This window comes from Mixophyes fleayi, chromosome 12, assembly GCF_038048845.1.
Source record: "Mixophyes fleayi isolate aMixFle1 chromosome 12, aMixFle1.hap1, whole genome shotgun sequence".
NCBI classification, from domain to species: Eukaryota; Metazoa; Chordata; class Amphibia; order Anura; family Limnodynastidae; genus Mixophyes; species Mixophyes fleayi.
Window position 1 is genome coordinate 25404246 of NC_134413.1, and position 17400 is coordinate 25421645.

At 41.2% G+C, this 17400-nt stretch overlaps 1 protein-coding gene across 5 annotated transcripts in view; it reads left to right on the forward strand.

The window, feature by feature from the left end:
• The window catches only part of MIPOL1 (mirror-image polydactyly 1), a 276778-nt gene that overhangs the window by 122362 nt on the left and 137016 nt on the right, over positions 1 to 17400 (forward strand). For all 5 annotated transcript variants that reach the window (XR_012680290.1, XM_075193212.1, XM_075193214.1 and 2 more), the window contains exons 6-7: positions 11636 to 11765; positions 16541 to 16574. Coding sequence is in view for 4 of the 5 variants with exons in the window: in XM_075193212.1 (XP_075049313.1) it covers positions 11636 to 11765; positions 16541 to 16574 (164 nt within the window). In the remaining variant the exon portion in view is untranslated. The remainder of the gene's footprint in view (positions 1 to 11635; positions 11766 to 16540; positions 16575 to 17400) is intronic.

Sequence of the window (17400 nt, forward strand, 5' to 3'; positions counted from 1 at the left end):
ATATGCGTAAAATAACACTACACTTAGATAACATTAGGAAGTATTATGTAGTTTTTTTCCCTCTTGTATTATGTCAGTAATGAAGCATTGTGAACTACTGCAGAAAGAAGATTCCCTTAGAATGTAGTAAATTAATTAAAAGTTAAACAAGGGTTTGGAGATGTCTTTATTTCAATTAAAATGTGTCTGTGTTTTGTTTCCTGTTAGGTACGTTTGTGCACCTATATATTCCAGCAGGCACTGGTTGCCAAGACATACTGGTGCTTGTTGTTCCACAAGCTCCAGCACACTTTCACATTAGTGAACATGCTATTACTTGTAGTTCTACAACATACTCAGTTATTTTATTTTCTTTAAATTCTTTCCCAGGCACCCACTGTCTAAACAGCACATGGCTGTTTGGCCCTGTGTGGGTGAGCCGAACTGTTTTCTACCCCATGCTGACCATATGGGGGGCTGATTACACTTTACAATAGCCCACATTACGGGTTGTTCTTCTATAGTATGACCAGTGGTGTCAATTATGTAGTATATCTAATGACTGATTGTTATTTTCTGTTGATGTCATGTATGACAATGTATATTGTATGTAACCTTGTAATGTAATCTCATTGTGTGCTTTGCTAGATGACATGAGTTTGAACCTATGCAAGTGTCAATAATCTGTTGAAATTAGCCAGACCACAAAGAGATAGGCATCTCTGAGGAGCTTGAAGCCCCAAAGTTGTAAACCATCTAGCCAAGCAGAACGAGAAGAGGTGAGAACTCAAGGTCCTGTGAACATTCCAGATTTCAGGACATCCCTAGCTAACTTCGAAAGCCCTCTGACATTTGGGAGATCAATCTGTCCTTATTGGTAGCTAAACTCCAAAGGTGTGGGATGAGAGCTATGTGAAAAAAGATTTAAAATCTTCTACCTTAGACAATAACGTGTGCATTTTCATGAGGGGGGTCTATCAACACTGCAATGTCCCATATTTCTCAAATATGTTCCCTCACCCACCAAGTCTTAACTAGTAAATAGTGACTCTGGTTTTGTTTTCTATTTTATTTCTGAAACTTATTTGTGTAATTTATTGTATGTCTTGTTGTTAATTTTTTTGTAACTAAGCCTTGGAATCATTTTTCTGATTAAACTACATTTAATCTAGCATTTTTTCCGTGATTCTTTGTGAACTTCCGAAGCCCAGGGAGGCTCATGCTACATGTGTATGTGATTTAAGTGTGAAACATTAATAAGTGTTTTTTGTGAACATAAGGATACCATAATAAATCCTTTGGGGTGGCAGAAAAGGTGTATTCATTGCTAAGTGACTAAGGTGACGCCAGTCACGGCCAGCTGTTCAGATTGTTGTATCTGGGACAGGCTGGGCGTTCGTGACACCAGCCCAGCCTGGCTAAGCCTGGTGCTGGTTATTTTTTGCAGGGGGATGGGGAATTTGATTTTAGAATGAATGGCTTTTACAATGTGCAGTAAGAGTTCCCCATGTGACCAGTATTGGTACTATATGCAAATCAGTAATGCAGATTTAGACATTTACATTATAGTAACTCTAGAATAAAGCAATAGGGTAAAATAGTGATATGTGACTTATGCTGTATATAAATATTAATATGATTGATATGATTTATGCATCTACTATATTTTACGTTTGTCTGAATTATGCACAAACTGATTGTGCTTTTGCTATATATTTACTGTTACAATTGATTGACATGTTAGAAACACAGGGCTCAGTTTAAATATGTATTTTGTATACTTATGTAACAAAACAGGCTGCCCTCCAGCTAAGCCAAGTTGTCCATCACTGAAGTCGGGCATGAGTCCTGCATGGTCATGCCCACAATCCCCCCATCTATTTTCTCCCATTAAGGCATCCCTACAAACTTTTTTGTCTATAAGCATAAAAGCTCTGCCCCACACAGAAAACAGAAAGTATGATTGATATATATATATATATATATATATATATATTAGTTGGTTTTTTTTTTAAATTACTCTACTGACAAATATGCTTTCTTGTATATCTTACCTCATATGACTTTGCTGTTTGTTTGTTTGTTTGTTTTTTTTCTCTCTTTCCAATCTGTGTAGTGATTTATTCATATATTGCTCCTCTACTGAAACGTATCTTACATTGTTATACCATTCATTCTTTTGTTCTATCTCTAATGTGCTATTTTTCCCCTTCTTCTCACATCCACTATTTCTCTCACTCCCACTTAGGATTCTGTCTAGGATTAACCCCATAACGATGAGGAAGGAAGTTTATGAGGCACACAAGAGGCTCTTTGGAATATTAATCAGTTTAGTGCATTTAATTCTGTTTGACTTTTGCAGACACATTTCTTATTAACCTTCTCTACAAAGCCATCTTTCTCTGATCCGAAAAAAAAGATAAAAACCTGTTCCTCTAGTAATTAAAAAAAAAATACAGACTTGGCTGCATAAATCACTTCTCCCATACATAATTAAATTATTAGTAGAGCGATGTGCTTCGAAAGTGTAGTAAATATTGCACGATCAGGAAACAACGAATAAGCTTGTCATGAACAGTATGTATTGTTTATGTATATCAGTCTGTGTTTAATTAATATACATACTGTGTTTGTGTGTGTATATGTGTGTGTATATATATATGTGTGTGTATATATGTGTGTATATATATATATATATATATATATATATATATATATATATATATATATATATATATATATATCAGCCACGACATTAAAACTACTTACGTAATATTATATTGATCCTTCTCATGCCGTCAAAACAGCTCTGAACCATCGAGGCATGGACTCCCCCAAGACCTCAGAAGGTGTCCTGTGGTATCTGCTACCAGCCTCGGACTGGCCTGCCGGCCAGCCGGGTTATACACCGGTAGGCCCGGGCGCGATTAAGCAATGCCCCCTCCGACGTTGGGGCGGAGCTTGCAGGGAGCACCTAATTGATGGTCCTGGAGGTCTGCGGCGGCAGTGTAACAAACACACTACCGCGCAGGTGCAGAGAGCTGTGTCTGGACTCTCTGCGCCTGCACGGTAGTGTGTTTTACACTTCAGCATGGGAGGAGGAGTTGTTTGCCTGTCGCGGCCGCCCCTTAGGAGCAGCATGCCGGAGTATCTCGCAGGTAAGACACTCATTGCCAGACAGCCTGTTTGGGTTTTTTTTAAACACAAAACGGCAGAAAAGTCCCATATATAATGTGTGTGTGTGAATTGGGGACACTTGCGTGGCATAATATTGGGGCATTACTGTGTGGCATAATATCGGGGCACTACTGTGTGGCATAATATCGGGGCACTACTGTGTGGCATAATATTGGGGCACTACTGTGTGGCATAATATTGGGGCGTTACTGTGGGGCATAATATTGGGGCGTTACTGTGGGGCATAATATTGGGGCACTACTGTGTGGCATAATATTGGGGCACTACTGTGTGGCATAATATTGGGGCATTACTGTGTGGCAGATTGTGGGGAGGAGGGCTATCTATTAAATGTGAATATTAATTATTTAATGCTATGAATGGTCGTGGGAAATGGATGTTTTAAACTTAAATGCTATTTATTGCTGGGGCTGTTTGGAGGGAGGGTAATAGGTTTATTTATCACATGTGAGCACTATTACTTTAATGTTGAGGCTGGAGAGAGGCCTAATTATTAAATGTGGGTGCTGTTGATTTAATGGCACGGATGGTTGGCGTTTCTAAATGTACCCATTATTTTTTCCAAATAGAGCCCTCAACATTCCAGGATCTAGACAAGCCGCAACTAAAGAAACCAGCAGCCACAGGTGGTAAAAATGACAACAACAGGTAGGACAGTCTGTCAAATGTTCTGAGTCTAGTGCAGGCTTGGCTAACCTGTGGTACTCCAGATGTTGTGAAACTACAAGTCCCAGCATACCCTTACAGCAATAAGCTGCCATATATTGGCAAAGCATGCTGGGGCTTGCAGTTTCACCACACCTGGAGTGTCACAGGTTAGCCAACCTTGATCTAGTGGGACAATCCTGATTTTTGGTGACTGTTCTGCCCAATCTAAGGGGCAGGTCAACACGGTGTATTCTTTATACACACACTGCATTTTTTATATACTACACTAAGGTGCTAGCTGTCCTTCGTGGATTGACCACTCCCCCTCTAGTGTCTGGTCCCGCCTCTATGAATGACCACACCCCCTCTGGTGGGCCCCTAGTGTTGCAGTCCCCCGGTGAGCCCTTCATGCCCCAGTCCGACATTGTCTGGTACCATTACCAGCAGATCGTCTAAGTCCTGTAAGTTACAAGGTGGGACCTCAATGGTTCTGACTTGTTTTTTCAGCACATCCCATAGATGCTCGATCGGATTGGTATCTTGGGAATTTGGAGGACAAGTCGCAACCTTGAACTCTTTGTCATGTTCCTCAAACCATTCCTAAACAATTTTTGTAGTGTGCCAGAGCGCATTATTCTGCTGAAGGAGGCCATGAAGGGGTGTACTTGGTCTGCAATAATGTTGAGTTGGTATGTGTGAAAGTTATGTCCACATGAAGGCCAGGAACCAAGGTTTCCCAGCAGACCATTGGCCAGAACATCACACTGCCTCCACCGGCTTGTTTTCTTCTCATTGTGCATGCTGGTGCCATCTCTTGCCCAGGTAAGCGAGACGCATGCACCTGGCTGTCCACGTGATGTAAACGGAAACGTGATTCATCAGACCAGGCTACCTTCATCTTTTGCTCCATGGTCTAGTTCTGGTGCTCACGTGCCCATTGTAGGTGCTTTTGGGATCAGCATGGTGCCCATGCTACAGTAGCTCTTCTCTGGGATTGGACTAGACGGGCTAGCCTTCGTTCTCTACGCTCATTAGTGAGCCTTGGGTGCCCATGACCTTGTTGTCACTTTGGGAGGTACTAACCATTGCATACCAGGTACTTCCAACAAGACATGTTGTTTTGGAGATGCTCTGACCCAGTGATCTAGCAATCACAATTTGGCCCTTGTCAAAGTCGCTCAGATCCTTGCGCTTGCCCATTTTTCGTGTTTACAACACATTAACTTCTAGAACTGACTGTTCACTTTCTGACTAATAAATTTCACCCCTTGACAGGTGCCATTGTAATGATATAATCAATATTAACCTTTTCTATAAATAATAATATAATGTGTGTAAAGCTCAGTGGTCCTCCTCCAGCCTGCTGCTGCTTACCTTGGCAAGAGAGATGGAGGGTTGCATCTGCTGTTCCTCAGACTGGAACTTTGATGCTACACTGTGACATCATAGCCCATTGCCACGCTCCCGGCATTTCACAGACATGGAGCAGCAGCTACTGGTAGCTTCACAGTTAAGAAACACCCTAAACATTGACGCCCTAGGCGACCTCAGGTTTACTTGGTAACTTTTGCTGTCTCCCCACCAGGACATTCTGGAGGGGAAGCTCATTTGGGAAGTGTGGGAGAGGGCATGGGAGCGCCATTGCATCACCATAGCCCCGCTCCCTGTAGCGATTAGCGGCATTGCATAGCAGGGCTTATTGGCGTGTATGATGTCATTAAGCCTGGGATCTAGGAGAGAGCCTGCTCCTCCAGGACAACTCCCTGAAATTTGGGAGCCTCCCAGACCTAATCGTTGTCTGCCCTGGGTAAACACACCTGTAGATAGAGAAAGATGGATGATATCTCTTACCCACTGGCGTATCTACCATTGGCTCAGTGTTTGCTGTGCACAAGGGCTCAGAAGCCAAGCTCCCCGCTCCTACTGCTTGACTCTTAGGGCCCCCTGCTCAGAGAGTGACACAGCCAATCAGAGACCGGGCGACCCTCAGTGGAGTATCTGTGTACATTTGCATGGAGTCCAGATAGACTACCGGGTATGGTGTTCCCTTCCACTGGTAGCTGGTCATTGGGATTGTTGTCACTTTTAGCAAAGTGTATTTATTTTTGCAAAGAACTGTTATTTTTAGGAGTTGTTATTTTGGTTATTTTAATTAACGGGCTCTGCTCATACCCGTGTGCATATTTTTGGATTATTATTATTTTGCTATAGAGTCCTACACAGTAAGTTAAACAATCTAAAAGAGAGGGAATAACACTGATAAACGTATATATACAGGGATAGGCTGAGTACACATGCAATTAGTTTGCACATTCCCTTCCTACTCCCTGCTCCACTTACCTCATTTGCTTTCTGCTTATATTATATAACCATTAGGTCCATAAACAAAGTTGTAGTATTTGCTAAAAAAGAAAGAAATAATCGGCAGAGTGTCTCATTTGACTAAGAATTACCGGATATTTGATAAGCTTGTTTAAAAATGGAATTATCCAAATATAATGGTAAACATCTCCTCTTCCACAGCAACTGAGGGAGGATTTTCCTTGCTGGCTTACACAGCGGGTGATAATATTTGTGAATGTAATGTAACTGCTCTGAACCTTCACTGTGCAAATATTGAAATCTATTGCAAGTCAAAGAAAGAGAGAGAAATCTTGGTTGATGCAGTTGTATTTGCATTGTTCTAATTAGTTTGTGTTTAGTTGTATTGGTTTGTGTGCAGTGTGTCTTATTTGCAATAAAACTGGTGTGTTTAACTTATCAAACTATATCTGGCTACTGTAGTGCTATATGTTGTATTAACACTACCGTTAGGCTTTAGAAAGTGAAAGAATAATCGTGTCTCATGCAGCCACGTGGAAGTGTATAGCATCAGACTGGTCATCTGAGGGACTCATTGGATGAAAAACACTCCTTTCCATTTAATATAGAGCTACATTTGACACTACAGTCTTCTTGCACCAGTTTCATAGGAGCTCCAAATTAGTTTTTTACTCCCTTAGAGGACTTCTTCCTCTATCTATTTTTTTCTATTGCTTCCTGTTGCATCCATTTCCCTCCAGACATCATGATACTGCATATGTCACAGGCAGATCCACCTTCACAGTCGCACAAGGTCACTACCACGCACAAGATCATCACACTCCTACTGAAGTAGTATGTGTTGCTGGGAACATTCCAATTGTCTGTTACAGGCTACAGTTTTTTCTTTTTGTACCCACTAACCAAATGCAGAAACGTACTCTTGGGTGGTCATATAAATAAGACCAAAATAGTTTTGCAGCACAGGTGTAAAATATTTGTGACTGGTACCATTTTAAAAATTGTTCAAAGTGGATCACCAGGTCCTCTGGCAACATTTATTTTTATTTTTTGCCTTGTGCACTGTGGCAAGCACTGTTCTCTTCCAGACAGGCGTCCTATACACATCACAGCTCTACTGCTGTGCTAGCTGGAGGAACCGGGCAGGGTTCCTCCAACAGTTTACTACATAGTGTTCCAAGAAAAAATGAATGCTAGATTATCTGCTGACTGAGCCACTTTAAGTATTGAAATCCTACTGTAAAATTCATGGCTTTAAATCTTAACCCTAGACAGGAACACTATTTGCCCATCTGTCAAATGTCATCCAATAATCACCCATGCAAAGCCAAGCAGTGTAGAGAATATAGCAACAGCCTTTTATTTAAATTCTTGTATGTTAAATCTTTAGGGTATGGACGTAGTGTGCAACCAATTGCCACCACGGGCCACGTGTACTCTGCCTGATGACCAGAATCGAAGGCTCATATCCACAGTGCCCAATCAACTAGCCAACTGATGCTCTGTCCTGGTGATAAAGAAAGCCCGAGTATAATGATCCAAAACCTGTGGGACGAGAACTCATCCAGGATCACTGTTGTGGCTTATTTCTGTGGTTCCCCTAAATATAACCGTAACGTCCCACTTTTCCAGGGTCAACCAATAATCTTAACCACAGTACAGGTTGTGACAAACATTGGGGGCAACAATATCGCCATCTTAATAATTTACATATCTTCCTTTCTCTTTATTTTTTTAACTTTATGGTTTTGTTTTCTTCCACTTCTGTAAAGTGAGGGAGTTGAGCATGCCTTCTGATTTTATATATGCCCTCCCCTGCTGGATATAACCCTGCTCACCCCTCTCCATTTATACCTCCATTGCATACTCATTCCAGTCACACCTAATATAGAGATATTCAGAGCTCCAGAGAAATCCTTCTGTTCCTCTCCAGCCCTGCAAGCCCTATCCTCATAGCTGCAGCAGGACCCGTGGCAGGCTCCCTGCTGTGTGCTGCTTTCATGATCCACTGGCTGATTCCTAATGGGGGTTAAGCCCTAATCAGGGACAAGATCTGCACACCTCTCCCGCAATCATCCAATAATAACCCATTTAATAAATGACATGTCACCAAGCAGTGGAAAGAAAATGGCCATAGGTTCGCGTCCACAGTGTCCAATCAATTGGCCACCTGACGCTCTGTCCTGGTAACATTCAAAGCCCAGGTATAATCACCCCCAAAAAAACCAGAACCCACAAATAGGGACTGTCCAGCGATATGTTGCCTCTGCATTTTTTTCTGGAAAGGGGGAGATTAGTGTACCTTCTGCTTGTATTTATACTAGAGATGGTCACTGACCCCCGTGTTTTGGTTTTGGATTCGGTTTTGGATCTGGATTACCGTCGTGTTTTGGTTTTGGTTTTGGTTTTGCAAAACCGCCATTGCGTGTTTTGGTTTTGGTTTTGGTTTTGTTTGGTTTTGTTTTGCTATTTTTTGGGAAAATCCATGTTTTTGGGCCTAAATTAACCCAATTTAGTGCTCCAACTGTTTTAGAGACAAGTAATCTAATTGTTGAGGTAATAAATCATCCAAAAAAACAGTTTAATTCTTCGTTGGTAGGCCTATTCTACACACAAAACAGATTGTCTTCCTCTCCATCTATGCATATTGGCAATGCAGCCATCGTCTTTGAATGTATATTACACCCTACACTTATAGTTAAATATGTAAAGAAATGGAAAAAGCCAGTTTGCTTTCTGTCTCTCAAGGCCCCCCTCCACTTGTATAAAATAGCAAAAAATTCAGCCATTATAGACTGTACAATATTAATTGACATGGAGAAAGCCAGTTTGGTTTCTGTCTCTCTAGGCCCCCCTCCACTTGTATAAAATACTAAAAAATTCAGCCATTATAGACTGTACAATATTAATTGACATGGAGAAAGACAGTTTGGGGTCACTCTGTCTCTCTAGGCCCCCCTCCACTTGTATAAAATACCAAAAAATTCAGCCATTATAGACTGTACAATATTAATTGACATGGAGAAAGCCAGTTTGGTTTCTGTCTCTCTAGCCCCCCCTCCACTTGTATAAAATACCAAAAAATTCAGCCATTATAGACTGTACAATATTAATTGACATGGAGAAAGCCAGTTTGGTTTCTGTCTCTCTAGCCCCCCCTCCACTTGTATAAAATACTAAAAAATTCAGCCATTATAGACTGTACAATATAAATTGAAATGGACAAAGGCAGTTTGGTATCTGTCTGCATCAGATCCTCTCTCCACTAGGAGTAAAATAGAAAACTATTCAGCCGTTATATAATCTAGAATATAAATAGAAATTGAGAAAGGCAATTTGGTATCTGTCTGCATCATAATCATCAACATCATCATTAGCGCCCTCGTCGCCTACACAAATCTCCCCCTCATCCTCTTCTAATTCCAAAGTGGCATCCTCAATTTGGGTATCACCGGCTACACTCGGGCTATTAAGGCACACATCAGCAGAATGCTCACGATTAGACATCCCACTGTTGGATGGACTCTCCACAGGGATTGTTGTCATTTGTGAATCAGAGCAAATATTCTCCTGTAATGCCTCACTGGTATCTTGCAGCTCAGCTTTGACGCGTAACAGTAGTTGTGCACCAATTGTAGCCTGGGTAACTTTTTGGGATCTGCCACTAATAGCCAAAGGTGAAGGCCTCATTCTCTCTTTGCCACTGCGTGTGTAGAATGGCATGCTTGCAATTTTTTTTTTATCGTCACTTAACTTTTGCTCAGTTACACTTCTTTTTCGCTTCAATACAGTAAATTTTTTTTTGGTTTTTGTTTTTTGCACTAATTTGAAAACACTCTGTTGTTTGACATCGCCTTGGCCAGATGACGTACTGGGAACACTAACATCAGGACTGGTGACAGAACCTGGTTGCTCATTTAGATCATATGTGGACTGCTTTGAATCCATTCTGAGCGCAAACCACTGAGGAGTGCTAAAAATTATTGAGTAGATACTGCTGACAGATATGACTTTTGACAGCCAGAAATATTAATGCACAATTAGGGAGGACACCCCAAAAACACTGAGGAGTGCTACAAATTATTGAGTAGATACTGCTGACAGATATGACTTTTGACAGCCAGAAATATTAATGCACAATTAGGGAGGACACCCCAAAAACACAGAGGAGTGCTAAAATTTATTGAGTAGATACTGCTGACAGATATGACTTTTGACAGCCAGAAATATTAATGCACAATTAGAGAGGACACCCCAAAAACACTGAGGAGTGCTAACATTTATTGAGTAGATACTGCTGACAGATATGACTTTTGACAGCCAGAAATATTAATGCACAATTAGGGAGGACACCCCAAAAACACAGAGGAGTGCTAAAATTTATTGAGTAGATACTGCTGACAGATATGACTTTTGACAGCCAGAAATATTAATGCACAATTATGGGGGACAACCCAAAAGCGCTGGGGAGTGCCAAATATGAAGAAAAAATAATAAACCTCTATCCTCCTCTCTGCACTAGCGATTTTGGTTAGAGCAATTGCAAGAACAATATTGTATTCTTTCTCTGTCCCTGCTCTAATTAGCCTATGACTACACCCTGCTCTCTCCCTCTGTCAAATGGCGATGGATTGCTGTGGAGGCGTGTATTTATAAAGTTGAAGTATCGCGAGAACCGAGTCCCGAGATCCGACGACGTCACAATGACGTTCGGCCTCGATTTGGATTCGGAATTGGCGGGAGAGTACCGAGCTGCTCAGCTCGGTACTCGGATACCCAAAGTTCGGGTGGGTTCGGTTCTCGGAGAACCGGACCCGCCCATCTCTAATTTATACCCTCCCTCACTGAGAATGACTCTGCTCAGCCCCTTTTTTTTCCACCTCCCTCTCCTCGTACTCACTCCTGTCACACCTAATCTTGCGATATTCACAATTCGCTCTTTACAAATCCTGCTATTCGTTAACTGCCATACAAGAAATCACGGAAAGGTCCCTGCTACAATCATGACCCTCCAGCTGATTCCTAGCAGATGCTGTCTGTTTTACATGGCTTGGATAAGTACATGTCATCCCCTAATAATATTGTTTTTACAGTATTAAATTGTCCATATTAAGGCAGAGGTACATATTTGGACATTCCCCAATAGTGAATTACAGTGCCTTTTACCTGTATGATAATGGTTTGCTCCTATTTCTGTTCCATGGAGAGACCTATATTATTCACTCCTTTGCTCTAGAAGGACCAAGATCTCAGCCTAGTAATGTTGTAGTCTGTTTAATTTTCCTTGACAAGCATTCAGCATCCATCTAGCTACTCTGGTTAGGGGGAAGACCAGTATAGAGGGAATTGCAATAGTAATGCTAAACATTGAGTGCATATATTTAAGTTTTTCAGTGTCTTGTGTGAGGTAAGTGCATATTTTTCGAGTTGTTTCTTAGATGCATGTACATGGAGCTCAGCATTGATTAACTGTTTCTATGTTTTGCAGCACTAGTGGAAGAAGTGTACTGTGCTCAGCGAGAGCGAGATGAGGCTGTTATGGCTCGACTTAGATTGGCAAACCAAGAACGGGATGAGGCCTTGATCCGTGTCCAGCAACTGCAGCTGTTCCTCAGAGAGTAAGGTCCAACTTCAAACCGTGCCCTCCCAACCCCACATAAATCCATACATGTGTTATCAGAAACATCAAATAAGTGTCTAGTTGACTGTGTGGTACAAAACTAAGCTGAACTTTTGTAACTACACTTTTTTCACCAAAACTAGGATCAGTCTTGTTTTAGACTAGTACAGTGGTTCACAAGCTTTCTCAGTTCGAGGCACCCTAGGGGTCTCCATATTTTTTTCAAGGCACCCCTAAGTAAAAATAATTACTGTTTTTTTAAGTAGTTGGGTCAAAATATCGTAATAAGTATTTAGGTCAGAACAGAAATATTTACTAAGTTGTTTGCGAAAATAATACGCATAAATCCAGGGAGGTACCCTTTGTCAATTTTGTCTTCCCGAAACCACACTGTGCCCCTTCATCGTTACTTTTGTCCTTTCATATTAACACTGTGTTCCTTCACAATCACACTGTGCCCCCTCATCATCACACTGTGCCCCCTCATAATCACACTGTGCTTCTTCATAATTACACTGTGCCCCTTCATAATCACACTGTGATGGGAAGTGTGGTATAGGTTTAGCAGCTGAATTAACAGGGTAGTCCAACCAGTACAAATACCATTAAATGCAAAGAATTCTGCACTTAGACCTAATGTATAACAAAGTAATAGATATATGCCTGTTTTGATATAAAACTTTTGTACATTCATTCAGACACAGATGCTGGATAGATATCCAAAACAAAATACAAATATAAATATCCGTTAGGGAAGTCGCATCCAGCGACAACCTAGATGGCAGAGTTCAAATAGTGTGTAGTCAAAGTCTAAACTTGCGCTTTGAAAAGTCCAGGGTGGGTTAACACCTAAGGATTCGATGGTGACTGTCCGTTATGTCAGGTGTCAGGATGCTCCTAGGTATAATGATCGTATGGGTAGCGGAGATCCACGGGGAGATGGTGTCGATCGGAAGTGCTATGTTGGCGTGCATTTCAGATTGGAACGCACTGTGCCCGTTCATATTAACACTGTGCTCTTTCATTGTCGCTTTTGTCCCTCCATCATCACACTGTGCCCCTTCATAATAACACTATGACCCTTCATAATAACACTGTGCCCCTTCATAATAACACTGCCCCTTCATTGTCACTTTTGTCCCTCCATCATCACACTGTGCCTCTTCATAATCACATTGTGCCCCTTCATTGTCACTTTTGTCCTTTCATATTAACACGGTGCCACTTCATAATAGTAACAAATAGATGAGGTAATACATGTAAGTAGCACAGATGAGTGTGAGTAATGCACAGATGAGTGTGAGAAAGCAGCAAAAGATGTGAGTGTACGAACGAGCTAGACAGACATGGGACAATATGTAGAGAGGACCCTGCATGCGAGAACTTGCATTCTAGGGGGAGCAGTGGTGAGAGACAGTAGGACCATCTGGGAAAAGATGGACATGGCAGGCGAGGAAGAGGAGGTGATGGATAGAATGGTTAGGAGGTGGTAGGATAGGCGAGCTTGAAAAGAGGAGTTTTGAGTGAGCGTTTGAAGGACTGAAGGTTGAGATGGGGAAGGGAGTTCCAAAGAATGGGGGCACCATGACAGAAGTCTTGGAGGCGAGCATGGGAGGAGTTAATGAGGCGTTTAGTGACAGTAGTAATAGAAAGTCGGTAGGGATGTTAATATCCCCAATGATTAATAGGGGGAAGATCAGAAGAGAGGAAATGGGAAAGCCAAGCAGCATAGTTATCAAGAAATTGAAAGGAAGGGCCAGGGGGACAATAGATGACAACAACACAAAGGTGGAGAGGGGACTGGAGTGGACTCCAAAAGAGAAGGAGAAGGAAGGGTTCAGGGGCAATAACACTGAAAATGTAGCCAGGAGACAGTAGAACACCTACACCACCTCCTTGGTGGTCCCCAGGATGGGGAGTGTGGGAGAAGGAGAGACCCCTGTGGGAGAGTGCAGAAGGGGAAGCAGTATTTCGATTGAGAGATCCACGTTTCTGTAAGGGCCAGGAGACCAAAGGAATGGGAGAGAAAGAGGTCATGAATGGGAGTGAGTTTGTTGCTGACAGATCTTGCGTTCCAGAGTGCGCAGGACAGAGAAAGGATAGGGATAAGGTTGACGGGATTGGATGTTCAGGGGAGACAGGGTAATATCAGGCGGAGGGGGGATCGACAACTGACATAGGGGATAGGCTTGGGTTTGTAGTATGGAGTAATGACGTGGGGAGCCATGTGGGGGAGTGGGTGGAAGTGTTGAAATGAAGAGTAATAAGGTACAGGAGATGTAGTAATTTAGTTTCTCTTGTTTTATCCTGTCCTCTTCATCCTCCATTAATTTTCTTACCTTTTACTTGTCCTACTTTCTTCTGTTGTTGTCTTTTTTTCTTCTGGCTCCTCGCTGTGCCACTCTTCACTGAAAATGTCGGGCCTGATGACGTCATGCCCGACAGTCAGTGCGAACGGAGGAGGGTGTAGGGAGCCATGTAAGTAGTTTTTTTTCATTTATTTTTTTTGCTGGCGGACATGTGGGGGATGGTAAGCAGAGGGGTGCACTGGACTAGTACACTTCTTGCTGAATCTGTCTGTTGGCTCTCATGTTGTGAGAAATATTAGCTAACACAGTTTTATACATTTTCAAGTAACTATGGAATTAAAAAATATTGGTTTATCGTGACAAGGTATTTCCTGCAATAGCTAGACACTATAGACATAAGACAAATTAAACAGTGTTAGGCAACCTGTGGCTCCCTAGTAAGGAACCACAAGTCCCAGCATGCCCTGCCAGCCTCATTAAATGCTTTTATATTTGTGGCGGACAATCTACTGAACGTCTGCTACTGTGGAACTGCAAGACCCTATATGACTTGCCAGCCTTTGGCTAGTTCTGCTATAGAGAAATCTGATCACAATGCATTTGGAACAGGCTGTGTGAAGTTGTCATGGGCCAAAAGTGTTAATGTTCATGTTTTATAATAGCTTTATAATACCTAAGTTCTTATTTAGGCATGTTACATGTACAAAAGAAAAGTTGTATAGGGCAGTTTAGCAGGACCAGAGGTTTGTACATACATGCAGGTCTGAAGGCATGTGGAAACATTGATATCGACATAGGCATGTCCTAGACTGATGCAAAAATACACAATTGTACCAGCACTGACACTGTCAGATAAACATTAAGACGCTGGCCTTGATAGATTGACAGTGCAGGAGACCAAGAGGCTCCCACACAAACAAATACAACGACAGAGGGGCATAGAGCTCTTGTATCCTTATTATCTAAAATCCAGAGTGTATGAGTCCTTTTAATTCAGGATTTGCAACATTCTTCCTAATGAATAATGGAGTGATTATGTCACATCTGTCTATTTCTAAATAATCAATAAGTCAGTCATTGCACACCCGTAATCTAAATATTAAGAGTTTTTAGTGTGTTGGTACAGGAGGGTGCAGCAGATGGTAAGACATATGCAATGTTTGGAACTTTCAGCCAATATTTCACAAACTTCTAAATGACGACCTCACAAAGCCCCAACCACCAGTTTATTTTAAAAAACAAATATTTAAGACATAGATAAAATAATTAACTTTTAGGATTTAGTATTAGAATAAGTAAGCAATGTGGTGTTCTAAATGGGGAATGCACCCTACTTTATATAGAGGGCTTGTTCTCTTTATAAATCATTCTGCACTGTTGAACATACTTGTCTATGTTTATATTTCTTGGTATGCAGAGAAGCCCACTTTGTGGCAGGGGTTCTTTACCTATGAGTCGGGACCCAACACTTCATATGATCCTCTCTTTGAAAACCTATTGTGAACTAGCTACTAATAAAAAATAAAAAAAATGAGTTTTATAGTAATAATATTATATAGTATTAGTCTCAAAATTAAAATTCATTATTATTTTTAACAATTTGAGACTTTCTAATGTTGGTTTTTTTTGGTGGACTGAAGCAATGGTATGACACTATGTGGGGGCAGACCCAACATTATGGTCCACTGCCTATTGAGTCTTTCTTTGTAAATTCCTGCACAGATTATTTAGGTGTCCCCTAGACGCAGAGTTACCGGGTCCCAGGGAAGGCACAAGTGCCTGATAATTTGAAAACATTGTAAAAAAAAAAACCTGTAGGATGTGACTTTGTCCTTTTTATTCCGCAAGCAAAAATATTTTTTTAATAAAGTTTTCAACATAATGAAAAAAAGAGTATATTGTGTCTTTAATCCCTTATGTGTCTAATCTGATACTAATAGAAGTTCGGTTTCATCAGCCATGTGACTTTGTAGGGAAGAGAGTGGTATAATATTTCTAGGGATCAGCACCGTGCTTTATATAGATCATTTACCCACACTTCTTTATGGTGGGAATAAAAAGTAAGGAAGCAAAACCCCTAATTAAAAGAGAAACGATCAATAAAAACATGTGAAGATCCTGCTTTACCAAACCGTCTCAGCACATATGAAGAACTGATCCCTGTAGCCGTATATTCCAGTAAACATTAATAAGTTAACAAGCTGCAGCCGAGGAGAGATGAGCTCGGCATTATTGAAAGATACAGCAGAACAGCTGGTGCCGTAATTCTTCGGGAGTGCAGGGTGTCCCCTGAAGACACTCGCAGCAAAATTACTTCAACTCCCAAAGATTTAGAAAAAGAATTCATTTTGCTTCTGAATTTAGAAGCAAGTAGTTGGCCACTTAACGCTTCTCTCTGTGTCTCATCTTGTGTTTTTATCCTTACTACTTCTCATCCTCTTTTACTCTCTTGTCTTTTGTCTAGGATGGAAGATATTAACCCTGAAGATGGTGACATGGTGAGCACCCTCCCAAAGAGAGTTCACCCTCTTTTTTTTATCTCTAGATTAGGCCCTGTTTGAATAAGGCTGGGTACACACTACAGAAAATTTCTCCCAATGCGACATCTTTAACGATTTTACCAGCGACTGATAAAAAAAAAAGTCCCAATCAGTATGCTGATTCATATGTACACACTATACATGTTTTACACGGTTTACCTTCAGATCTGTGCTCTTCATCTGTCATAACCATCTGCTGAAAAGATCTGGACTCTGCACGCACGCTCCATAGAGATCTATGGACACTGCTGGTCGTGAGTACATACACACTACAGAATTGGAACAACCATTGTTGCATTGTTGAACATCATTTTTAGTCCGGGTTAAAAATCAAATGAAAAGATACAATGTGCTTTGGATCCATAATTGTTGATCATTGCAACAGAGACACACTAATATGATATTAGCCCGAACAGTCGTTTTATCATTTGATTGGCCCAACAATCGTCTGAAAACACTGTAGTGTGTACCCAGCCTTAGTTAAGATCGTAATACCACAGTCTCAGTTAAAATCACTCTCTCAACTCATTTAATGTTATATTTAATATATAAATCATACATAATGTGTAATAGATCATACTATGGGCTAGATTTACTAAGCTGCGGGTTTGAAAAAGTGGGGATGTTGCCTATAGCAACCAATCAGATTCTAGCTGTCATTTTGTAGAAGGTACTAAATAAATGAAAGCTAGAATCTGATTGGTTGCTATATGCAACATCCCCACTTTTTCAAACCCGCAGCTTAGTAAATCTAGCCCTATATCTATACCACTCCGCGTTTGTT